Source organism: Centroberyx gerrardi, chromosome 10, assembly GCF_048128805.1.
Source record: "Centroberyx gerrardi isolate f3 chromosome 10, fCenGer3.hap1.cur.20231027, whole genome shotgun sequence".
NCBI lineage: Eukaryota > Metazoa > Chordata > Actinopteri > Beryciformes > Berycidae > Centroberyx > Centroberyx gerrardi.
In genome coordinates, this window is record NC_136006.1 from 7,928,327 (window position 1) to 7,955,733 (window position 27,407).

The 27,407-nt window shown below is 41.1% G+C and overlaps 1 protein-coding gene across 1 annotated transcript in view; it reads left to right on the plus strand.

Moving 5' to 3' along the window:
- The window catches only part of dpp10 (dipeptidyl peptidase like 10), a 154,503-nt gene that overhangs the window by 78,089 nt on the left and 49,007 nt on the right, over positions 1-27,407 (plus strand). The window contains exons 2-3 of the mRNA XM_071918271.2: positions 9,356-9,470; positions 11,633-11,728. Coding sequence (XP_071774372.1) covers positions 9,356-9,470; positions 11,633-11,728 — 211 coding nt within the window. The remainder of the gene's footprint in view (positions 1-9,355; positions 9,471-11,632; positions 11,729-27,407) is intronic.

Sequence of the window (27,407 nt, forward strand, 5' to 3'; positions counted from 1 at the left end):
CAGCCTGAACTTTCCTTTGCCAATTCTCCCACTATCTTTTTCCCAGATTGCTTGTTTGAAAGTTGGTTAGAGTTCCAGTGCTTTGCTTTTACACTTTTCACTGTTTTTTTATTTATTGTATTTCACCGTGGGGTTTGAGCTGTTTAAGGCATTTGCATAACACAGAGCGAGGCTGAGTTTTTCAAAGTCAGTCTGGGCCATATTGACTGATGGTTCAGGAGTATTGGTTTGAAATGCAGAGCTGATCCCACTTCATATTCCTTTTAATACGCTAGAGGCACATGCAAAGCTACAGCTTATCCAATATTACAAGATGTAGCATTTTTCACTAGTATTTTCACAAATTTTACTGCAAAAAACAGGCAAACAAAGATGCTTTGCATAAGTATTAGTGCTGCAAACCATTCCAATTTTACAGGAAAGGACAGTAGAGCAGATCATTGCAACCTTCCGGTGCAATTTCCATCAGTCCCTGCACATTTACTATTACTATAAACACTCACAGTCACACATACACACACACACACACACACACACACACACACACACACACACACACACACACACACACACATTGCGTCATAGCATATCCTGTTGTGTTTTAGAATAGCTCCCCTAAAATGATGCATTTTTCCATCACACTGAAATCCTAAAAGTAATTATAGTGGCAACAAAGGTAATTGACATGTTTTTGTTTTGTAAATTGTCCATACAGGCCTTAAGTTAGTTTAGTGTATTTTATATTATTGATGTGAGGCTAATTGAGAGCAACAACAACTCCTTTCAAAAAACCTTCACCTTACTGAGGCTAAATACTGACAAGAATATAAATCTGCACAGACTGTTATCACTAATGTAGCAGCTACAGTATGAATCCAGAATGGATAATGTGAACTAGCCTCCTCATACAAATTCATTTTGAAAGCTCTTTGATACAGGGATATGCAAATGACTTAGTTTTTGATTTTGTAGCTAGCAGTATTGAAAGAAAATGAAGTAGAGTTTCCACTGAGACTGGTATACTGATTCAAGTGGCAAAAGTTAATCCATACATGAAATTATGCTTACTTTACATTTTTAGGAAGTTAATGGTGCCAACATTTTTACTTTCAGAAAAGACATTTTGGAGTTGTGAGTGTACAAAAGCCTCATTGAATGTGTTATGACTTAACATTTCAACTTAGCATGGCAACCTTGGGGCAAAGAAAATTAGTAAATTGACTGTGAATACAGCTTGTAAAACTTTTGTAAAACCACAGAAAGAACTGACATGCATGTGGTTCAGAGCGGGCGAAAAGGCTTAAGGCGCAAATTATGTCTTCCACATCTCCGGGAGATGGGGAAGATTACCCAGAGTCACAAAGACTGTATTCAAGAGCTCTTTTGGCCCACAGTGCATTACTGTATTAAATTCTTAACCTGAACCTCTAACAATCCTCCACAAGGAACTGCACTTTTTTGCAAATAAGAACTGGAATGTGTACTGAAAGCTTTGCTGTGCTGTCCTTCGTCTCTTAAGGCATTCGATTATGTATTTATTGTATCTGTATTGATTTACTCTAAAGCAGTGAAGCCAAAGGCAAATTTACTGATGAGGACAATAAAGTTTCTATTCTTTTCATTCTATTGAACAGTAGAAGATGTTTTCTTCAGTAGAGAGGCAGGATCCTGTGCTGAACAGGACTACTGCACACTTTACAAGTTTCTACCTGATGTAGGTCATGAATATTTTATGCTTGGCTAATATTTTGCTCTTTTCACCAATACAGTGTTCCTTCAGGCTTGGTTTTATAAATAACAATATGCATTATGCATTAATATACAGTGTGTGACCAAATACCATGAACCCAAGCTCATTTAACTTTAAAGAAGCCTCATTTTAATTCAGTAAAAGTTTTACCGCCCTTATGTAATACACTGTTTTTAAAGCTCTGAATGCAAAGAGCAGTGATCTATATAAAACACAAAACTAGCCTCTGCCATGAATGTTTTTCCATGTTTGGTGATGATTCAGAAGCTAATGCTGTGATTCTACCATACAAATGTTGCTAATCTCGGCGCTCATTAATATAATACTATTGCACTGAGTCAACAGCCAAGGATATCTGAAACCAATATGACAGAGACCGTGACTAATTGAGAATCGCCTCACACGGACCAAAGGCCAATGGCAGTGTCCCTCAGGGCGAGGCTGATAATGCTAAATACAATAAGATGACAACATGTGGCTAAGCTTGCCATTTCCTATTAGCCAGTGGATCAATTTCAGATGTTAAGCCTCAAGACACCAGCATGGCCTTGGTTTTGCTGTGGCTGTCAATGATACACGAGGCAGTGAGTAATGGTATTTCATGGGTAAACAAAAATAAGTCCATAGAGATGGTATTTCTCCCCCTCTCTCTCCGACCCTGCTGTCATTGTTGAAACGGCCTAGCTTTTGCTGAAATGCTCCTTGTCATTTGTCACACTCTCTCCAAGGTCAGGGTCCAGGCGAGGGTAAGCTCACTGCTCTATAAATAGCCTGACTCCTCTAACAGCCGGCTTATTGCATGCTCATGTGCGCGTGTGCACACACACACACACACACACACACACACACACACACACACACAGTGCATCAGTAAGGAATAAGCTTATTAGCAGGGGGTTGATGAAGATGGCAGGGGTCTTAATCAAACATCTCAGAGCCATCATTAGCATCCTAATTTCATAGAATGTCTTTGACTCGATCATCCTCTCTCTCTCTCACTTTCTCTCTCTCTCTCTCTCTCTCTCGCTCTCTCTCTCCCTCTCTTTCTGTCTCTCACTGTCTGTCTGTCTCTGTCTATCGTTCTCTCTCTCTCTCCCTCTGTCTGTCTGTCTCTCTCTGTCTCTGTCTCCCTCAATTCAATTCAATTCAAAAGAGCTTTATTGGCATAAATACTTCATTATCTGTTGCCAAAGCAAAACGGTGACAATCAATAAAAGCAATAATAACATAATAATAACAATAAAAGAAAATTGCAATCTCTCTCTCTCTCTCTCTCTCTCTCTCTTTCTCTCTATCTATGTCTCCATCTGTCTGTCTGTCGGTCTGTCTGTCTGTCGGTCTGTCTGTCTGTCTGTCTGTCTGTCTATCTCTCTCTCTCTCTCTCTCAAAATCAGAATCATCTGTCAAGTGCAATAAGTACAGGAATTTGTCTTGGTGACACTGGTGCAGAGACATAATAAAGCTTCAATATGCAACCTTTTTGACATCAAAATAACAATAAATAAATAAAATATATTCTACATTTATCAGTCTGAGTCTGTCTGTGACCCTGTGTGTTCATGCATAAATCACCCCGTTTGGCTGAAATTGGCTTTTCAATGATGTTCGGGACGTTTTGGGGCATACACCTTTTGCCGTGAGCTGGGTTGCGGCTGTCAAGTGCACGGAAGCCATAGCAACAACAACAATCGGTAAGAAACGAAAGAACAGAGAAACGAAACATGCGGCAGACGACACCCGTTGAAACACACGGTGGGCATCAACATTGCTTTTTTAAATTGCAGATCGGCTGCGTTTGCCATCTGCTTCTCCAATGCCTGTGGAGGCTTTACAGACGCCGGTTACCTCAGCCTCATTCTAGATACCATTTAAAGTAGACAGCTCATCAAGATGAGTGACAGGTGTTGGGGCGAATATTTGACCAACTGAGTGGGAGGAGGGCGGAACTAACAATACACTTCCTACCTCAGGGAAAAAAGTTGCATGTTGCAGTTTTAACAAGTAACAGAGTCGCACAGTACATAATGTCATAATGGTCAGCAAGGCCTCATATGCAATGCAAATGGATGGTGCAGCACATACAACAGACAGTAAACTACACACATCAGTCTATATTTATGCTCAGCATTAAGTCACTGTGTGCATTCAAGCAGCATGGCAATCAGCTCTCTGCCTCTCCATCTCTCTCGCTCGTCCTTTCCTGCTGTTCTCATTATGGCCTCCTGTATCATGTCATTCATTGTTATCCTTGCACATTCGTTTTTTTCTCTCTGTTTTCATAGGCTATTGTTGTTTTCCAAAGACAAATGATGTGATTATAGAAAATGGCTTCTGTTAGCCACGGCTAAGCCATATGACCCTCTGGGGATTGCTTTGCAGCAATCACAGGAGTTTTTCTCCATTGTCCTGAACGTTGTCCGCTTTACTGTTTGTTACCACAGATTACTTCTATAAAATTGGTCATTAAGTAGTCATGGAATATGCTGCTAATATATGAGATATGGTGCCCTGCCAGAGGGAAGGGATTTTATTCACACTTTACCATGACTGACATACTGCAAACTGAAACTGTGAAACACATGGCATGATCTGAATTATGCAAACAAAGTTAAAGAGATTATAAATTGACGCAGAGTCTGGTTTCAGTGCAGTTGCAAGGAAACAAAGTCTGAGAAGAAAAACCTGTTCTTATTTTCTGACTGTAAATTTGCTCTGGTGTATGACTTGAATGCTTTATTGTTGCCAGGAGTAGTGTGAGTCAGGTCCCGCTGAAATGCATGCATGGATAAACATCAACATCGATGTTCATTTGACTATGCCCTTCAATACTTCCTTAACAACAAATTTGTCACGTTATTTCTTGAGGTCTGCTTGACCTGATGAATAACTGATTGTATTGACTTTGGGCTTGATGATATTCATCCCAGATCTATGGTAGAATCACAGTCAGAGTCGGTTTAATCAACCAAGTAGAGTTCCATGGATTCTGATTTCCCCGGGCTGAGATGCCGTACAAAACACATGCAGTGAAGTAAATATTAAAAGTTGGAAGGTGCATAAGAGACAAGACATTTTACACATGTGCAATCCGAAAAATACTTGATGTATACAATATATGTTGATGTTGTTAATGATGACAGTATGGTTCATGCAGTGATGCATTAATTTGAGAAAGCATATCAGGATTAATCAGAACTATTTATTATGACCCCCCCCCCCCCCCCCTTAACAATTGTAAATTGTAAATTGTATATGAAACTAAAGCCCCGTTATGTCTTATACTAAATACTGCAGTACTGGCTAGTGGGTACGAGTCTGGTGCAACATTATACCTTGATAACATATATAAAAATGTTTCTATTTACCAATGTTTCACTCAAACGTATTATGTTTTTACATTGACATTTTGCAGTGAAAAAGATCATCCCCAACACTTAGATCTATGTAATTATGCAATCACTGTGGACTGGTAACTTCAGCACCGTAGAAAATTCTTGCTGACGTTTTTATCTAATGACGCACAATTGAGTCCAACAATAGAATAAGCTTAAATAGCTTACATTTCAAGAGGGCCAAGCATGTAACCAATGGGAGTACAAAGATAAAAACCACAGTTCCCAGACAATACACATAACAAATATTCCTACAGGTACAGTATGTCCCTAAACTGATTATGGATATGATAGAGAGTGATAGGTACAATCGAATGGCTAGATAAAGAAATACTTTTCCAGAAATAAGCCTCTCCCCTTCTACTTTTTCGTTTTAGGCAAAGAAAAATGAAGGTGCGGTCTCCCTTGTTCTCGCTGCCCAGCCTGTCAGGAGTTTATTTATAGCCCTCTGCGTCTCTTTGCACCCCAGACTTACACCTTTATGTGGAGTAAACGAACACATTTTGAAGATGAATGACAGATGTTGACAGAAAATCAAAGGCAAAAAATTGGCTAGTAGAAGAAGAAAGATGCTCTTGGGGAGCCATTTGAGTTATAGTGTATGACTCTGTTGTTTTGTTCGGATCCTGGAAAGTTGAATTGGAAAAATCTTTCCAGTAAGATGAAAGAAAAGAAAAGTTGGATTTGGTCAATTGTAGCAAACTAGTTGACATCTATCGTTTTTACTGCTTTTTGGCTGATTACTTTTTAAAAATAAAAATGTGCCTCAAGCCATGATAATGTCCAGAGAGTGGGAGTTCTTGGGACGTATATTAAGCTTTGTCCTGGGTGTTAGTTTTATGTATTTTATGCAGTGTTGGGGAAAGTTACTTTTGAGACTTACTAGTTACTTTACTAAGTTACTGCTGATTAAAAGTAACTTGTTAGACTTTTCTCTTCAAGTGTTGTTGTATTGTGCTTGTTATGCAAATGCTTTTTTAAATTTGAAGTGCTATTCTTCGCAGTCGACAGGTGTTTTAATGAATAACTTGCAGGATACTTTGTTTTTACACTTTTCCTGAAGCAGTTCAAAATAATGCGAGTATTTCCAATTACTGAAGTTTATATGTGGGTGCATTTTACTCCCATTTTACGTGTTAGTCCCAACACTGATTTTATGTACAGTATATGTGTCAATGTGATTCAGACATTTTCGACTAAAACAAGACCCGCTGCCAACCACATCAATCCAGAGAGACAAGATTAGTTCCACTTTGTAGAAGAGGTCAGGAAGCCTGTCTGTTATCCTTCTTGACAGATCTGTTCCCTCTGATGTGGGTCCTAATGGTGGTGATGGAGCGGTGGTGGTGGGGAGTGTCTGTGAAACACGCCCAGCCCAGTCGCTGGCGCTCTCCTTTGGGGAGGATAACCGTTTATCGGGGCCCTTTCCATGGTTCCATAATCCTAATAATGGTAATGGAGAGACTCAGTGGGTCAAAACTCTCTTGGTGGCTCTATCATTGCTCATAATTGAGTTAATAAATTGAGGATGATGATTCAAAAATGGCTAAATAGGAAATTGGGGAGAGAGAGAGAGAGAGAGAGAGAGAGAGAGAGGGAGAGAGAGAGAGAGAGGGAGAAAGAATCTCATGCATGGAGGCACAATGGCAATTTAGAGTTGCTGTCAGCGTTCAAGGACAAGCCAGCCTTTTGTGGTATTAATGAAATGAGCAGCGGCCCAAGTCCTGATAATAGATCAGCCCTATGAGTCCATCGGGGGCAGTAAATGATGTAACACTGCATCTCTGTAATGAGGGCTCGCGGTCATGTGGACGGCGCACCGCTGCTATCTGTTTGAGAGGGTCCATGTATTCCTCCGAGGCCCAATGGGTGAGTTCGGTTCTCATGTCCACCTGTTAACCAGAGTAGGAAAACTGACACCAGCCAGCCAAGTGCCTTTAAATTTGGGCTGTGACTGGTAATGTTGTCTACTCTACCGGCTAGAGCTGGGCGATATATCGTATAATATTGATCACTGCAAAAAATCTCCATCTTAACAAGTCATTTAGTCTATTATTGGGTCCTAAAATTGTAATTTTCTTGAAGTAAGTGAAAAAATCTGCCAGTGGAGTTAGATAATTTCACTTGTTTCCAGTGCAAATCAACTTGTTTCAAGACTTTTATAGAATCAAGTGTCATTTTCTTGATAGTAGTGCAGTGATTTTGCCTTATTCTGACTTGCTTCAAGATACTGACACTAATTTCTACAAAATTCCTAAAACAAGTGAAACTGCATTGGAGTTATCTCACCCCCATTGGCAGAATTGTTCTCCTGGTTTAAGAAAAATAAGATTTGGAGGCTGAATATGAGACTAAGTGACTTGTTAAGATGGCCGTTTTTTGCAGTGATATTGTAATATATTAGATATTGTATTGCAGTGACTAGATATCATCTGGGATTTTGGTTTTCGCAATATTGTGAAATAACTTAAATGTTGCTTCTTCCTGGTCTTAAAGGCTGTGTTACAGTAAAATGATACAATTTTCTGAACTTATTAGCCAGTTCTGGCTGAGTAGAATGAACAATGATTGGCTTAACCTGCTCATCATATCCACATTACTTATTACTGATTACACATTACTGATTAATAGTGATCATTACTACAACTTTTCAAAGATTTATTGTATGTAAATCTCTTATGAAAGCACAAATAATTATTCCCCCAAAATATCGTCACATTAGCGATATCGAGGTATTCGGTCTAAAATATTGTGATATTTGATTTTGTTAGTATCGCCCTACTACCGGCCACTTTGTTAAGTGAGAAACCATTGTTTGGAGGTACTTCTTATGCAAAAAAAAAACCCAAATCATAATTGGCTTGTCAATCAGGGAAAGTGTTTTGGAAATTGCCGGTCATTGTGGCTGTCAGATGAAAAAGTCTGTTTCCTGCCCTGCTTTTAACCCCCCATGCCAAGCACTTAGCAAATCGATTCAAGAGAAAATCTGACAGAGATGTGAAAAAGCTTTTTTTTTTTTCAAAAGCGGAATCTAGCTCTAATTGGCGATCACATCCAGCCTCCCCTCCCCTCCAGCCAATCAAAGTGTAGAAGTGGATCGGTGGCCAGTAATCTCTGTGTTGCACCTGCAGGGTTTTGTGGGTAATTGAGGCCAGAAGGAGTTGCGGAGAGAAGACATTTACAGGGGGGGGCTTAATTCACCTTATCAGAGCCAGCAGATGTGGAGGAGAGACCCTGTTTAAGGCCCTCTACTACCAGGACTCAGAGATGGAGTTGCTGGCAAAAGCTTCCCAAACTACCTCTGGATAGCCATTTTAGATAATATCACATAGACTCTGTGGTCAGATTGCTCAAGCCATGCCTTTTTGAAGCCGGTTTGACCGATGGAGCCCTTGAATGCAAATGCCTGTTGTCCCTTTTATAAGGCGAAGCTGTAGTAGCATCTCAGTTTGATTAGGGTCATAACACACACCAAACTCAGCTGCTCAAAGTGTGATTGCTCTGCCCCAGCGGAGGTACGTGTTTTCCAAGGGTCAGGGGGTGTAATTCGAAGAGAAGGGTTGCCAAACGGCGATTGAACCATGCAAATACCTCTCACCGTTGAAACGCAAATCATAAAATATTGAGTTTCATTTTTCATGGATGGCTTATGCAAAGCCCCTCAATGCGGATCCTTACCATGCAGGATCTCGGCTTGAACGCACAATGCCTCGGTGTGACCCGTGTTAATAGGTGCGCAGCACCGGCGCGTGGCTTAGTATGAGCCTCATCATGCAGCTTAACTAGAGCCCCCGACACGGAGCCTACAGTCTGCGAGCCTCGGGACGGAGCTGCTTTGCTGTGTCTGTAAATCATTCAGCTTTCACATTCTCCACTGAACGCTTATTCATCCAGCAAAATGAGATATTTCTAGCTTTTTTCACATTCAATGCCTGCTGTCATTTACACTCCCGTCCCTCTGGCCTTGTTGGTAGCAAGAATCAAGTTTGTACACATTGTGTCTGTCATACTTGAGCGATGCAAACAAAACTGTGTATTTCTAGCCCAGCGTTTGTCAGTTGAGGAAGTGTTGCCTCTGTGTTAGTTATTACAATACATCAACTTTAATATCTCTTCCTCTGTCTTTTCTCTGTCCCTCTCGCTCTATCCCTCTTTCTTTTGCTCTGTCCTTTTCCTATTCCATCTCTCTCTCTCTCTCTCTCTCTCTCTCCAGGACCTGGGTGGGGTGAGTCCTCCTCAGAGGAACTGGAAGGGGATCGCCATCGCTCTGCTGGTCATCCTGGTGGTCTGCTCCCTCATCACCTTGTCCGTCATCCTCCTCACGCCAGGTAACCCACGGCAACGACTGTGTTCTCCTTTGGTGTACATGACTGTCCTGAAAACTGCCTGTTTTTACTTTTTTTTTTAAAGAGAGGTGTTACTTCGATATCACACCATTGTTGGGTTTAGTTAGCTAATCACTGTTCTTCTGCGGTTTTGACACTATTATTATACCTGCCTTCAAAATGTTAGAAGAAAATCAGCGCTGCTTAGATGTAAAATCACCACAATCCACAGCCCACGCATCCACGCTCTCCCCTGGCGTATTCCACGGTTGGTTAGACTTTCATTGCCTTCATAAACAAACATGCTGTGTGGAGTTATCAAGGAAAGCCAACATGGCTGACATTCAAAATGATTTGGCCCTCCTCTCCTGCTCACAATCAGCAGCTGTCCTATTCAGAAGGAGCTTACAATTGGCTTAACGCATTCTCTTTCTGCTAATGGCATAACATTTCATAATTAAAAATGAAACATTTCCAGGGGCAATGTTTGAACAGCTGAAGGATTTTCTAGCCCACTAATGATCATGTTAATGAACATATGAATTGCCATTGTAAGAAAAATTATTGTCCTATGCGTGCGTGTATGTGTGTGCGTATGTGTGTGTGAGATTTTCTTTCACATGGATGTGTTTGTGCATGGGTATGTGTGTGTGTGTGTGTGTGTGTTTGTGTGTGCCTGTGTGTACATGTGGATTAAAAGGCTGCTCAACACATCTGCGTTCAGAGCAGGTGAAACCATCCAGCTGCATCAAATCTTCTGATAAGATTCTATTTTAGCAATGCTTGCACATGACAGCCTTATTGCAATCTCCCAGGTTTTTTATTTTATTCACTACAACATGTAATGGGTTGTACTTCATTGGGAGGCAGTCTACTTTAAAACCTGGATCTTAAAGTCACAAGGAAACGGCATTTCGGTGCCGAAATTACGGAAAAAGACGTATTTCTAGGTGAAACAGGATGTTGGGGCGGGGAGGTTGGGGCTGTTCAGAAGTGTTCCGAAGTTTAAAAATGGTTTGTGCATAATCTTGAGCTGTCACGAATTATGGATTCTTTAAAATGAATACATTTCATCCATCGGGAAGCAACCATGGTACCTGTGGAAAAGGAAACAGGGTTTTCGGGGATGAACACCCAAAAATGCACCACCGTCCCATGTTGCCACTGGTGTTTAAAAAAATCTGTGATGGCATTATTGGTTGGGATTTTTGTTGTGTACCTACACGGTACAGCATGAATCAACCACTAAAGACATGCTGTTTTCCAGGAAGTAAGGGATCTTGATAGCAAAATAGGAGAAAATACAACTTTAGTGCATTTATTCTTAAATATGTGTACATTGAGATATGGAGACTAACACAGTGAAAGAGTACAATTTATACAATATGTATGATAAATCGAACTGTTCTGGCACAACAGAACCAACTGAACTGTTCCAAAAGTGAAAACCATCCAGTTTTGAAATAGACCTACAGGAAAGTAAACCTTTGCAGTCATCAAATAAGCAATTGAAGCAAAAATAAAACCCTATCTAAGATGCACCTACAGTATGCAGCACCAGTCAACCTGATTCACATGCAAGCCCTCAGTAGGAGAGCACAGAAACAGACTGTTATGGACAAGTTGGACTATTCCTTGCTGAAAATGCCGTGCAGGTGGAGTTTATAGAGAGTTTGGTTTGTATCTAACATTTTTACTTTGGTAGAACATTTTAAGCACTATTCTACCTCGTACCCGCAGTCTCCAACGCTCACTTACCTGCATTTTGAAAGATTAGTCTAAAAAGCATATTTCTAAAACATGCAGAAAGATTGTGCAGTAACCCCAGGGTGCATTCTGTGCCCAGGGCCATACTTTTAAAAAGGTAACTTTGCGTTTTTGATGTTTACAACTCAAGGAAAATGCCTCAATGCCAGTGGTGAGAGCTGATTTCAAGGTTAGCTAATGTTGAAGGCTGGCTGACTCAGTTTTATAGACGTGTTTGCTAAAAATTGGGAGTGTTACAGTGATACTATCACACTAAGGTGGGTGTTGTCTTGATAGAACTGATACTTTTTGGTAACTGGAGAGATTGTAGAAGCATATATTACTAACCCTATATTTAGAAAAGGCGTTTGTGAATAATTCACACTGCTCCAGTAACAATTCACGGTTTGTTTTTGCAGCTGACAACCAAGCTGGAAGTGACACCAAACTGACTGTGGAGGATCTGTTCAAACCTGAGTTTATGATCCATGACCCGGAGGCCAAGTGGATCAATGGTGAGTAATCTACCGAACCTGCCTACTGCTGCTCTATCATTGGCTGGAATCTTGAGCTTTTCTCTCCAGCGATTGGCTGTTAATTCCCTCATCTATGAATAGTATCGCGTAGGACATGTTGATGGGTGAAATCTACCGAGAAATGCTGGATGTATTTGTCACCAGAGGCTGTTGGTCTTCAGGAGGTTTCTGCCTCTGTGCATCGAGGCATCAGCAAGTAGTTCGGACAGGGTTTGACTACTTTTCTTTTCTGTTTGTTTGTTTTCTCATCACAGTTACGCTGTAGCTTTCATAAGGCTTTATCGCCTCTTCATTAGCTTTGCTGTTCTACTGAATGCTAAAAAACAGTACCGATATGACATGATCATCATTAGCCTTAAATTATGCAGTCATGGTGCTGAGCATATATTTATACAAAAACACCTCGACTCCTACTTGACATTAATGACGTCTTGATGAGTCCGCAGTCTGCTCTGAAGAGAGAAAACAAAGGGGCCGCATTTGTTCAACAACAGAGGGATGACATCTCTCTCCGCCGTCTCTCCCGCTTTGTAAAATGAGCCTCACAAAAAAACAGCGAGCTCATACAATTCACTGTTGAACCAGGCTGGCGTGTTTCACCCTAGCTTTACCTTGCATCTAGTTATGCAAATTTAGATGCGCTGATTTATTTTCCCTCTCCTTATTTACATTGTATTGATTCCTTATTTGCTAGAAGGGGCGCATATGTTAAGCCTGCGAGGCCTTGGCTGGAAATAAACCGCACCAAGTGAAGCACACTGAATCTGATTATGGTTTGCTTAGAGGGAGGGAGAAGATAACGATACCACCGAGGGGATGGATGGGCAGGATTTCGGCGCTCCCGCTTTGCCGTCCGTCTGTCTACTTTTCTGCGGATTTGTGTGTTTGTTTGGGCATTCCTCCTCGCTGCCCATCGACTGTGTGACTCTCGCTCCTCGCCCGGGGGCATGGGCAAGAGGCAAGGCCTTTCTGTCCATCAATATTTCATCCCCGGGTGACATTTTTCCGCTATCTCCGCAACGCCATCTCATTCCCTGAGCTGACCCCAGGCTAGACGGAGAGAGCACCGATGTTGTGCTATGAGGCCGTCAGAAAAGTCAGGTTTATAGGGTGGTTTGTGGATGGATGGGGCAAAATAGACCCCAGACAAATGGGAGAAGATAACAGACAGACGGGCGAGAGGCAAGATTGATCACTGGGATTTGAAGCAAAAATGAGATTGTTTTTTTCCTGAGACAGAGGCTTTGAAGGTTTTGGCTTGAAAGTCTTTCCTCCCCCCATACTTTAGAGGTGATATAAATGGGTATTGTATGATATAATGCATTGTCACTTGCAAAAGTGATGCAGTAGCATGTAAGTGAGGTGAAAAAGGTAGGAAAAGTAAGAAAAGAGGGCTTGAGACGAGAAGGTTGTTAGAATCCCCAGACTAAGTGGACAAATCTGGGTGACTAACACTCTCCCCTCCCTCAACAACCATCATGAAGGTTCACTTGAGCAAGGCATTCAACTGCTCAGCAGCCAACAGTATAGCTGTGGCTGCATTAGGCAGGTCCCAGGTGTAAATACATGTAAATATATAGATATAAAGCTAAGTGGTGCTGAAAATGACCACTTGTACTCAGCAGAACCCTTCACTCGCTAAATAAAAGTTGAAAAAACACTGGATAAGAAGGCCTGGATAAGGAACACAGAGTGTACAATACGAGATAATTAATGTTATTGACGCTGCCTCTTCAGTTCATGGCTGTCCTTAAATGATACCCCAGTGAGATGAGTGCCAATAGAAAGTTATGGACGGATGGATGGTTGAATGAAAATGGTCAGTTGCAACAAACTGACATTAGAAGTAGATGATTAGTCCGATTGAATGGATCATTAGAGATTAAATCCGCTGCTAAGAGCGTGGCGATTCATCAGGTATATCTCCATTTGTCGGGTAATGGAGCCGCTTTTTCACAGGCCATTGTTCCCTTGAAATGCCTCACCATCTCATCTTGAAGACGGCAATAATTATGATGACTATAACCAACAATTATGTGTAGTTTGTACTGGTGACTTCGCAATCCTGTTGATTGTGCCATGCATCATCAAATCAATTAGGCTACATTGACTAATATTCCAATTTAGAGTACAAATAGTACAGCTATTCAGTCTATGCATCAGGTGTCCATCTATTTATCGTTCCTTTCACACATCGATACACAGATCTGTCCATTTGCGATCCTTCCAACATAAATCCATCCCTCTAGACTATAGTGTTGCCTGATGTTTCTGCAGTGTTACATGGAAATTCATTGTCACTCTGATGTGGCTCCTGCTGTTATTGATGAAGATCTGTGTGGAGGTTACAGAGAGACATCTGGTTAATGTTTGTACATGCACGAAAAATGACATGCATAGTCTTGTCCAGCTGTTTTGTGTACTTCTGTGTGTGTGGGGGCGGGGTGTGTTGTTGGACGTGTGTCTTCTGGCATGGATGCATGTGCATATGAGTGGTTGAATGTAAGTCTGTGTGTGTGACGCCCTCAAAGTCACATTCAGCTGCTGCTACGCCACGCTCCCTTCTCTGAGTGTCACTCTCCATCAGTATTATCACACGCTCCCCTCGCAGGCTGAACATCCTTAGCCTGTCATTGACAATCTGGCGAGGGAAACACGTCACATCAGTTCACGTTGTCCCAGTTTGGCCAAAATGACGCACCAGTTGGTTCAGTTAACCTCTCAACGATGATCTTTACAGAACCAGTGAAATGCATAGCCAGTCAGTGAAGTGAAGTCACACTTATTTTTACGGGGAAATACTGGGAAACAGGCTTGTTGTTATGGTTGCTTTACAGGATAAATAGATAAGAGCGAACAAATACATTTTAAATACATTTTAAGGTATGAAGCCAGAGTTTGTGCGTGCATGTGTGTGTGTGTGTGTGTGTGTGTGTGTGCATCTGTGTGTGTACTTCTCAGCTCATCCAAATCACCAGTCACCACAGTAAACGGTCAATACTAATACCCCTGTAAATCCACTGCTGAGCCTTAACCTGTCAATGCTGTTTACCTCTTATAAATTACCAGTCAACTTCACCCAATTACTAGTCAGCTGCATGAACTGTCAATTACATTCATTCACTTAGACACAAATTCGTCTTTATTATTACCAGAAAAGCAGGCTCGTGACCAAAAGATCAACACATTCCTGCTTGGGGAATGGATGGTTATACTGGGCAGCTCCCAGGTGTGAATGTGTGCAGTCATGTGAATATGAAGCAGGGTGTTGTTGAAAAACCTTTCCTGCTTAAATTGCAATGCAATGCATCACTTGCTCTTTGAGACAGTTAATCTTTCGCTAACAGATGACATTTTGTTTCAGGCATTTTCACATGCACCGAAAATACACCGCCACAAAGCAGCACTGCGTTCAAATGTGTGTCTTAATGAAATGTGGCGCTATTTTGCTAATAATTGCAAAATGATGTACAGTGGTATGTATTTGTTTTTGTAGCTGTGCCCTTACCAAGCTTGTTGTTTGCTTTGCAATATGGTTTGTCGCTCCCATGGGGACTTCACTTCCCCCGTAACAGCCTTTGAGTCTTTTTGCATTTTCTTCCCTAGCAATAGTATCTTTGTTAGACATGCATGAATATATGAAATCCTCTATATGTCCTTACTGCCTTATACTTCAGGATACATTTGTGTAATTAAATGTCAACTTAAGCCTGGATCCTCTAAGGTGCGTGGTTGCTTAACAAGCTATATAATTAATAGGTTAAATGCCTGTAGCAAGATTGAACAGATAATGGCACACAGAGGCGTTATCGCAATAATGGGATGTGACATATCTGCTGAGGAAGAGTCATATCTTTGGTCAAGCGTGTTTCCTTGATGATGAAGTGCTTACCTACTCTGGCCCAATTACTGGTATAAGCTGACTCATACTGGTTAGACATAACTATAGACTACTGAAAAATCCTGATATATATATATTTTTTCTAACACACCATCTGCATCACACCCAAATTCATGTACTGCAACAATCCTGCTCATACGCCATATCTGAATGCATTCCCACCCCTTCATCTCCCTTTTCAACGGATTTGCAGGTCATCAAAAAACATAAGTCTTCTATGAATACTGTTATTCCCAGTGGAAATAAATGTCTTTTACAAAACCCATCCCATGCGAGCCGTTACAACATTTACAGTTAAAATAACACCACTTTTTCTTGTCTTTTTTTTTCCCAGAGTATGACACTTTGAAAATAAAACTTTACCGCACAGGCCTGCTGAGGCGCTGGAAATGAGTTACATTCTCCCCCATGCTCATTTGTATTGGCACCAGAGTCACGGCCGATAACGTCAAGATGATCATTGCCGCCAATGTCCCCCTGGGGTGAGCCGCTCACCTTGGCACACATGAGTGCACTGACACATTCCATTACTCTCACTCTGGGGCAGCGCTCGGTGAATCATTGTTTTTCTTCCACGCCTTTTATTCTAAATCGAGAATTTGGCATGGGTGTGTGTGCAGCCCTTGGCTAGACAGCCAGCGAATGGGCTGCGACCCAGCCTGCAGTTGGGTGTGGTGTGGATGCACTGCCACGCTCGAACTGAAGTCGTATGCTTACAGGTATATTTCACCGGTGTGTGGCCTTTAGATAGAGCTCATGTTTCCTTAATAAGTGTGCAGCATAATTACATGTCAATGCCAGGTCGTGGTTTGATTTTAAATAGGTAATTGTTTACCAGCAGACACGTGGATTATTCACATAGTACCGACTCCATCCATTCACTGCTATAGGTCTGCTTGCGTCGAGTCATCAACCCACCTTGATTTTCTTTGATTTTCCTAATTAGCTACACGATCAAGCCAATTAATCTCCATTCCCCTGCCACTCAGAATGGTGGCAAAAAGGAATGAAAGACTGGCCATGTTGCTGTCAGCTGCCAATGATCTGCAAAGTGGTTTGCAGAGCATGGATCAGTAGCAGGGAAAAAAAGGTCTTGAAAAGTATAATGGCATTCTTTTTAGACTGTTTTTCCACTTGCATGCCTCTGCAGCATCATTCTCAGGGGTTAATTAGGAATTGCATACTCCGGTGCCTCCCATTAATTAACATTAGAGACTCCCCAAGCTGTGCTGGAAACCGATGCTAAGGCATCAGTGCAGGGAAGCCGGCGTGTGTGTGTCTCTGTGTGTGTGTGTGTGTATGTGAGTGTATGTGTGTGTGTGTGTGTGTGTTTCTGTCTGTGTCTCAGCAGCATGTCTCTGCAGACACGCAACTGTGTGTATTTGAGCATGCACCACACACACGTGTGTTAGAGCGTGAAGGTTGTTAATAGCTGCACACTGCTCCTTGGCAGCTCCCTAGTCGAGGGCAGCCGGACAGCCATGGATGCATGGATAAACGGACAACATGCGTGTCAATCCTCTGTCTTATCCTCTCTTCAAAGACTAAATATTCTGGTTGGGAAAGCTGCCTCATTTGTGTGTGAACTCCAATAGCACCCAGCACTAGGATTGAGCCCCCTGGTCAGCCTTGTATATCTCACACCCTTCTCCATCTTCCATTAAGCTACTGTTAGACCAGCCTATTTTTGCAGATCCTTACGCGCCCATTATCACTGTTCTGAGCAGTGAGGGACACTGATTAAAAGGGAAAGAGTGTATTCTCTGCCATTCTCCCTGTGCCCTCTCTCATCGCGTGTGGTTTTCAAGAGAGTGAGTGCTGAAGTCAGACCTACACATAGCCATTAGTGCATCAGAAGTCTGGAGATTTACACTGTTCTCAAAGCTACCAATTCTCAAACAGATTTTCTATTCTGTGGGCTGGATGGCAGATGCTTTATAATTTGCATAATAGCCCAGCCCGAGAAGAGAGGACAAATAGATAGCATGGCAAAAACATAGAAGGCTGGAAATAGAAAATCGTGAAGATCCCCAGCCATAAAAGCAGGGATGTCAGAGAGCCGTCATGTCACAGAGCATGATGTTTAGGGTGGAAGAGAAAGGAGGAGAGCGACTGTTAAAACAGTGTAGCAATAAAGTGGTGAAATCAAATGTCTGTCAGAGTCTCTGAAAAGGAGAACTCTTCTTGTTTGTGCGTGTGTGCATGTGTGTGTGTGTGTGTGTGTGTGTGTGTGTGAGAGAGAGAGCGATAGAGTATATGACAGGTGAAAATTATGTTCTCATCCATTGATTTCCCACCAACAGAAAATGATACCATCATTGTATCATACCACTATGCCAAGGAGAAAAACAACCACTTCACGTTGGTATGAAAGGCTGATTCCTGTGTAGATTCACTGTTTGCTGCATCCTCCATAATTACAAACTCCAGCGTAGGTAGGCTGCACACAGGCCAAGCAGGCACTTGCAGCATACAGTTGACTTTCAACAGATCTCACTTTAGTCCTGTTAGCATTAAAAAGTTATGAACTCTTGCTCTTCTACACACAGTTAGGTGGAGACAGCTAACTAAAAACATTTACTTGCCAATGATTTGTATTGGCCAAATTAATCAAAATATGCAACCCTACCCATTTTGAATGGTATTTTGGGCATAAAATCAGGTACTGTGTGAGCAGATTTAGAGTTAATTTAAAACTTGATTACTCCGTTATATTAGCTATAGGTGGTTTTAGTATAAAATTTTTCTTCTTGGTGGCCTCACATCTGCTATTTTTTGCCACTTGGGAATAATGTTAAGTTTCTGCTAACATGAGGATGGTTAACCATCTAGGTAATTGAAAAACAGGAGGAAAAGTTTGCAGAAATGTAGATGTTACCGCTTTGTGTACAGCCAGTGTAACAGGCTTTGATATGATTGGCTCATGGACAATGTACGGTGGTCAGCAGGGACAAAGTTTGAGAACAGGCAAAAACCAAAGACTGTTTAGTGTGACGGGAAACTTTTTTTTTTTTTTTACCAGAATTTGGTGCTTGGTGGGTGATAATTTCAGACCCTGTAGCCAAATATGTAAAGGTTGGCATTGCTAACATCATGACAAGGCTTACAGAATTAAAAAAAATGCATGTTTAGGGTTGGTTCTCTATCTAAAAATACATTGGTTATAAGGGAATGCATGAGATAGGGAAAAATGTAAATCCTGCTGGTGTGCGTTTTTTTTTTTTTTTTTTTGCTTAGCCCAGCTTTCTCTGTGTATGTATGGAGGCTTTATGAATACATTGTTCTCTCTGCACTGTAGACAGTGATAATATATTTCATGTCGGGCAAAGGTGGGGTATGTAACTACAGTTGTTGGCAGCCTTAACGACTGTGCTGAGCAATTGTTAAAGGCCATTCGGTGGCATCCTAACGAGGTTGCGTATTGATTGGCTCTCACCTGGCTGTGAGGGGGAGGGAGGGCCAATGGAGGGAAGACAGTGATGTATTGGATGAAGGTGTGTAGCTGGCAGGTCTCGGCAGTAGGCCTGCATTGGGTTACAACCACCAGTCACGGCCCATTCACATTGAGAGGACTCAGCTTTGCAGCCGTGACCATGGCTCATCTGAATGGCATACTAACATGATATAAGGGTTTGGAGAGCCATGCGTCACCTGTCCGGCCAGACGTTCCCCTGTTGGTGTGACTGAAATATTTGGCAATGGAAAATAGATTCCTACTGTTTATTATCACTAAAACCATCAAGTAAAATCATCAAACAAGTCACATTAGGGTTAGGTGATACAACTTCACATACTTAAGCTGTCCTCAAGACGCCACTTCTTTTTCACCTGACCGCCATGCATTGTTTTCCACTGTGGCTCACTGCAGGGAAATGTCTTCAGAGGCTTCGTGCCTCCAGCTTCGGTCCCCCTGAGGCTAGCTGAAAGCCTTGTCATGGTGTCAAGAATGAAGCATTTAGTGCTAAGATGGAGTAAAAGCACAGGGTTTTTGCTCCCTTCATTTCCAATATTTTATCAAAAAGGGGATGAGATGCTTTAATTTAGCAGGTAAATTAAAACACTGTTTGCTGCCGGATGCCAAATTATTTTGAAGGGAACATATGACACTAAGATCAATAGAACTACCTCAAATACAGACATACTGTAAGGCCTTGATGGATGTTTCCATTTCATTTACGGGTACAAGACACATTTAAAAAAAAAACATATCAGCTGACAAACTGTCCACTACATCACAAATTGGTTTAGGATCCCCTTCTTCAATCAGCTCCTGATGGACATTCTCAAATGGGGAAACGTTACTTGCTGTTCATATAGTGCACATTTCCATGCAGCACTTGACAATTTTGACAGGCTCTGCTGCACTTGAGTCTGGGAATAAGAAGAGTCCATCGATTTTCTTACACTAAGTATTGGCAGTTAGGCGCACCAAACGTCCAAATCTGTGTCTTTAGGTGTGTGCACATGACAGCCAAATTCACAGCTGATGGGAGGGTGCACTGATGCTAGAGTCACTCCAATCAGTGTCTCTGTGTGTGCTGTTTCACCATCCACAACAACCGCTGACACAAAAATGGGCACAGACCAAAGTGATTATCCAGAGCAAGAGATGGATGCAACATCACTGTGTGAACAGCAGCTTATCAAAGAAACAGGAGAATGGGAAGGGAATGGGGTTTGAGTGGGGAAGAGGAAGAAGGTCCTGCAAGTATCATTCCAACACTGAATGCAGAATCCTTAAGTGTTCAGCAAAGTAAAACCAACATAATGCCTGTAAGATGTTATTAAAGAAGTATACAGCATAGTATAGTATAGTATAGTATAGTATAGTATAGTATAGTATAGTATTGTATTGTATAGTATAGTATTGTATTGTATTGTATAGTATAGTATTGTATTGTATAGTATGGTATAGTGTTGCATCTTATCGTATCTATAGTACAGTGCAGTTTAATACAGTCTATTATGGTATTTTAATAATATGGTACAGTCCAGTATAATATTTTACATTATTGTATTATTACTATTTTACAGTATTTTATAGTATAGTATAGTATAGCACAGTATAGTATAATATATAGTATAGTATCATATTGTATCGTATCGTATCGTATAGAATAGCATAAGTATAATATAGTACAATACAGTCTGATATTTCATACTGTAGAGTAGTATAGTATAGTATAGTATAAGATAAGATAAGATAAGATAAGGTAACACTTTATTAATCCCCTTGGGCGCATTCAGTACAGTATAGTATATGATAGCATAGTACAGCACAGCACAGTACCGTACAGTACAGTACAGTATAGTATAGTATCATATAGTATAGTATTTTACAGTATTTTATAGTAAAGTATAGTACAGTATAGTATAGTACAGTACAGTACAGTTCAGCACATTATTGTATAGTATAGTATAGTATAGTATGTGTGATAGTGTATGGCATATAACAGATGTATTATTCCTCTGTATTTTATGACATACTTTTACATAATACTGTACTTTTTGTTGTATTGGATTTGCAGTTGAAACCTTGAGAAGGTGTCAGAACAAACCTTACAGCAGAGTTAGTGTTATCCAGCAGCAGGTACTATACTGTCTCCCCAGTTATACAGTACCTGTCACTGACGCTCAACGTCCGATGTCGACTCCCCCTCCCATACTGCAGCCGACATCCCGAGGCTTGAATAGTCCTTAATGGCCGTCATTGCAATGACAACAGCTCTTAAACTCTACAAGACACACTTGAACTTGTGCCAGACAATGTGTTTTGCTCAAACTTGAGGTGTCTGTAAATACGCTGTTTATTTCTTCCTGCCTCATCGCAGACTCTCTGGGATGCATCACCATGGAGACTGTTAATGTAACCTTTTGAGATGTCATATTTGATAAAAGGAATTTGTTTGAAAAACCGGGATCTGGTGGTATTTTTGGCAGGTTTGTTTTTTGCCTGCAAGGTCATATACAAGGAAAAAAAAACATATTTCACTTTTCTGACTATGACAGTCTGTTGTATGGAGTAAATTTATTACGGGTAAGGAGGGAAACAAATATTGACATGTGAATTAGCCGGGAGTTTAGAGATTCAGGCTTGTGACTTCAAGGCAAGTGGAGAAAGTGAATGAGTAACACTCTCCACTCGCTCAACAACTCCTGTCAAGGTGCTCTTGAGCAAGGCACTTAACTCCCAGCTGCTCCAGTGGAGCTGCTCTATACTGGGCAGCTCAGTGTGAATATGTGTTACTGTGTGAATGTGAAGCAGAATGTCACTGGAAAAGAACATGCATGCTCCATAAGTTTTCCCTGGATAATAAAAGGTTTTAAACGGGGAGACTGGTGTCATTTTGAGTTATAGCCCATTTGCTACTGTCTACATCCAGTTTACATTTTCCCCCAATCATTTTGCAGTGCATGCCGTATGTAACTAGACCTTTTAACATCACAAACTTTTTATGTCAAGCCTATTGAAATCAATTGCTTTCACGGCTAACAAAACCACCCTAAATAAGAAGGCATGGATGTGACAATAAAGTTTGTAAGGCGACATGTTTGTGAGGGATTATTTCCTGGCAGAGACTTCATCCAGTGGGTGTCAGGTGATTGACAGTAAGCAGAGCGTAACGTAAACTCGCATTAAGTATTGTCTACATCTTGTGTTTACACTTGTGTTACATCTGTCCTCCGGCCTTGCTCATCCAGTCAAAGAGCCTGAAATATTCTCTTTTTCAACGAAAGGTCACAATGAAATGATGATAAAACAGAGAAACTTGGGCAAAACCCAATTAAGGCTTCATGTTTACAGTGATGGATTATCTAGCTTGTGCAATTTTCAAGTCTGTGGAAGTTGTTTTTCATACTGTACAAGATTGAATGGCAGCAAATGGCTTCTTCTGAAGGGAGGAAAACAAGCCCTGATTATCTGCAACTACGCTGACTGTGTACAGACACCAGCAGGAATAATGGAAAGGAGAGTGGCAACCTGGATGAGATGGCATACACTTAATAAAAATACCGGTATTGTCCTTTAAAAAGAGTCCTTTGGCAGGAGAAATCACTGACTATGGATCAGCTGAGTTGCAGCTGTGTCTGGTTGCAGTGTGATTCTAGCATAGAGTCACTTTACACACACAAACCTCGGTGCCACTCTCTCCTTGGGTCATGAGGGCCGATGCATTATGGAGTGACATTCATATCCCATCTATAACCCATACAACCCTGCCATAGGGCTGTGACATTTCACTTCATTAAGTCCTCAGTACATTTGATGTTCCATCTCAGATACAGGGCCAGTGTGAGAGGACGATGGTCGGGGATGAATTAAACATGGCGGGTTTAAATATAGGCTTCCCGGGACAAAGGCAGCTGTATAGTATCTCATTAGCCAACCCTCTCACATCCTCTTCCATCACCGCCTCACCGACAACCGATGGCAAGGCGATGTACGCGGTTTAGGTGGTTACCATGGCAATCCCCTAGGCATGAGGACGCTTAGTTTTTATCCATTTTTATGTTGTGTTCAGATGTGGGGTAAAATGGAACAGCACCTTCTGCCAATTCTGGTTTAGTTAGTTAGTTAGATAGATAAGATATTTGCAATCCTCAAACTATTGAGAAGTCACAAGATGATTTTCATGAGGGGCTTTAGTTTTGTTGTCTGACATCAAGTTTGTTGTGGATGACAGAAAAAAGTTGAAATATTTAAAATTGCATTGTGGCTCTTTCTGCCATTGCAGTCAGTGTGGGCATGGTCAGACCTGAACATTACCTGCCACTGACATTTGCTGTGTTTACTGTATCAGTGGCAACTATAGGGTTAACTTGGGAAATTGGACTGCAAAGTAACATCGGTCTTAAATTATCAATAGAGATGAGACTACCAAGAGACTCCTTGACTTATAAACACATTTGTTTGTTTTTTAATCAGTGTATGATTAACATGTAATGTGCACCGTGTCAATGAGGCTCGCTTTGCAATGCAAATGTGGTGAGGTTCATATCAGGCCGGCTTGTCGAAGTCACTGAAGTGGAAATAATAAGAGGAGCCCATGTATGAGTAGATGCAGTAACACATGCCCCACTTTCTCCCAGTGTTTGTTGTCCATCACAGGCTTACACCCACTCTCTCAAAACGTACAAGACACTGGTTAGGAACAGTGCCGACTTTCACTCTAACTCATTATTTACTTTGTGTCTGCTCTCAGAAACCGTTATGCGCCACTCAGCCACTTTAGAGAATGAGAGGTAGGGAGAGTGCTTGCTACAAGCTACAGAGGATCCCAATTAAAGTAGGTCTGTGAAGCGTGCCACTGCCACCTGTCCATCTCAAGATAGAGGCTGCTGCCTCCCTAGGGAACAATTTAAGAAAAAAACATCCAGCGCCCAGACCGCATCCAGTCATCCACATATCCACTCTACTCACCATGCCTCCCCCACTGCGCTTAAAGAGCAAGTCACTGCAAAGCCGTGAGGAAAATAGTTTTGTGAGGTTACATATGCAGAACTCTTGTTTTCTTATTCATGCTACAGGTTAATGAGAATTGTTATTTTGATCTTAAGCAAAGGTATTTTGAGAACGACATATTGCCAGTATACTGATTAAAAACAGAACAGTGAGAACAGCTAAATCTGAATTTGATCTTATTCTGAGCCATCCTTTCAAAACATATAGTAATAGTTTTGCACTTCATCATTACCTGTCCTTGTTATTTAGCAGTGTTGAGGTTGTTACCGTAAAAAACGAAAAATTACACATTACTTGTTACTTTTCTTAAAAGTAATGAATTACTTTACTTATTACTCCCTGAGAATAGTAATTAGTTAGTTAGTCTACTTGTTACATTACTTTTGTGTTACACCCTAAAATGATTGTGCTATTCTTACTTGAGTTGGGAATATTGTAGACCTGAGTCTACATTATCAGGAGAAGTCTAAATAATGACAGACACAAAATTCTGACTTATGCCCTTTACTCGTAATTCTGATAAATCCAACATGACTTGAAGGCAGGATAAGATGAGGGGAATCTTTTGATAGATATTACACTGATAAAGAGGTTAAAGAGGCTGAAGAATATAATGCAAGTAACGACCAATCTGTTAGATTAGTAACTGTAATGTGATTACTGAAATTGGAACAGTAATGCCTTATTTTACTCTGTTACAGTAAAAAGTAATGTGAGTACAGTAACACATTAATTTGTAACACGTTACCCCCAACACTGTTATTTATATACTGTGCTGTTGTCATTTATTGCACAACTTTTTACTGTACACATGATCTTATGTAGTGAGTGCCGGTGCGGTGACCTAGCAAAAAAAAAAATAAAGACCTTGAGATAATGGAAATGTTCCTGTTTGCGCCACAGGGGAAGTGCAGGTTGCAGGCATAACTGCTGACTGGACGGAACATGGCAGCGTCCAGGTGCAGTCTGGGATAGCAGTTGAAGGTTGGAAGGGCGCCTTTGAAGAGGACTCCGCTCCCTCCCTGAAGTGGAAAAGCCTTAGAATTAAGGGAAGGGGATTAGGACTGGTTTAGCAACATTATTCTCAGGGGATCGCTGTGTGTTGTGCTGCTGTTTTTGTTGCTGCTGCTGTGGAAGATAGGGATGAGGAGGAGGAGAAGGAGAAAGATGTGATTAGGGGAGAGATAGTTAAAGGAGAACTGACAATGCTAACCTCAGTGATGATGATGACGACAATGACAGTGCCAACAACAAATATTGTACTAGCGAAAACCTGTGTCTTATAATACATGGAAATCAATAGCCCAATTCTGGATCACACACAAAACTCTCATTTCATGTTTCCAAGTGTTTGCATCCAGAGCAAAAGCGCATGCATAGCTAAATGGAGAGCAATTTCCACTGCATCTCATTCTTGGCTTGCATGCTTAGTGGTGTAAAAGTCAAAAACTTGACAGGGTTGGAGTAGGTGCTCAGCACACAGGAGAGGAGGCTCTTGATACCAGGCGTCCGCCTTCTTCCATCCATAAATTTTCTGCAGTTCTGATGAAAATGAAGCATGTCATCATTAGAGTAGCGCGTGGGTGGAAGAATTATTAAAATGAGCAGAGATGAAATAGGCGTATTAGTCGTGATGGACAAGGCTAATACACTCTTGAATGCAAAAGAATGCATGGGGAGAGTGACTCGCTAATTTTCTTTCTTTTTTTTTGACATACACAACATGGAAACATTTGACTGGCACTGCACTGAAGCATGTAAACACTGAAGAATTCATACCCACCGGTACACGGCCCTTGGTCAGTATACACAACCCCCACAAGTCAATTGCAATGATTCAGAATGCCTTGTTAAATAAGGCTCCGTAATTAATTAACTTTCTTTATTGATGGTGTCTAATGAGTTCATGTGGCAGAGAAGGTGCTGTGCTAATCTATCTCTTAATCTTCTAATCTCATCAGAGAATGTTGCCCGTTTATTTCTCTCATGGAAAAAAACAAAAAAGCAAAACAAGCTAGTCAGTGGCCAGGGTGATAACAACGGTCTGCTCTTTGTAATTCAAGCCACTTGGCTGCTATTATTTTGTCAATCACACCGTACATTGATAGATACAGTGCAATGTGAGATAGATTGCTGGACGCAGCTTGTACTGAACCACATTTAATTAACCGGGTCTGTGCTAACAAAGGTTTGATGGTTGTAGAAATGATGAATGACAATGAACATTCCTTTGTACTGTAACAAAGTACTATGCACTTTGCTACACAGCACAAGTGGATCATTGATAAAGGCAATAGTGTGAGTCTAAACATGAAGCCTGAACTGAAGGTTGTTAATGGATTAAAGTGCAGGGGAGCGAGGATCTTTGCAAAGCAAGAGAATCGAAGATATGCAATGATGGGTACTTTTCTTTTCTGGCCATTATTGTTGTGACTGTTAAAGGAACTGGCCCTGACAGGTCATTAAAATGCCTATCTGAGGAAAAATTACACGTTCCACAATTACACATCGTCAGTTCCCTTTTCCTCTCCCTCTGTAAAAAATAATTCAAACATACAAGTACTTAATAGGGGGATTGAGACTAGCAAAGAGACATTTTCTTTTATGGGTCAAGGTTTTTAATTTCTTTTTATGTTTTAAGGAGGGCAAGGAGGAGGTGGGGAGTCTACCCACTCAGTAGTATTAGTATCAGCATCAGTAATGATAGAAAACTGTTATTGCTTGCTCCTTGGGGTATTTGCTGTTGCTTCACTGAAATCAAAAGTGCATTCAAACCAAAATTACAGCGATTTGAATTTGACTTATATCTATTTTCAGTTATCAAAGAAGGCAAATCTTCTAAACACATCCAAATTAACCGATTTGAAGCAGTTTTCAGCTGAGATGATATATTGTGTGTGTGGTCTCGAGGACATTTGGACACACTCTCAGCCCCTCAGCAACACCCCATCCTCATCCTGAACGTGTTTGCCACTCGTTGGCACTCATTAACAGCTATTGCACTGAGTGGCTTGTTGTATTTATAATGTTGTTGTCATGCAGCGTTAATTGAGCTGGTATGTCATTAATCTCCTTCTGCATTTGAGTCTTTTTTTCCCCCCAAGGGTTTATTTATTCCACCAGTATTACTAAAATGGTAGAATATTGAACATCCTAAACTATAATCCTACCAAGCAATGTGTTGAAACTCGGTGTAGCATCTATCTTTTTCAACCGTGATCTAATCCTGAGTAAATTTATGGCTTTGCTAATTGCTGTGAAAATGGCATGAAGACTGCAGACTTTTTCAAGCT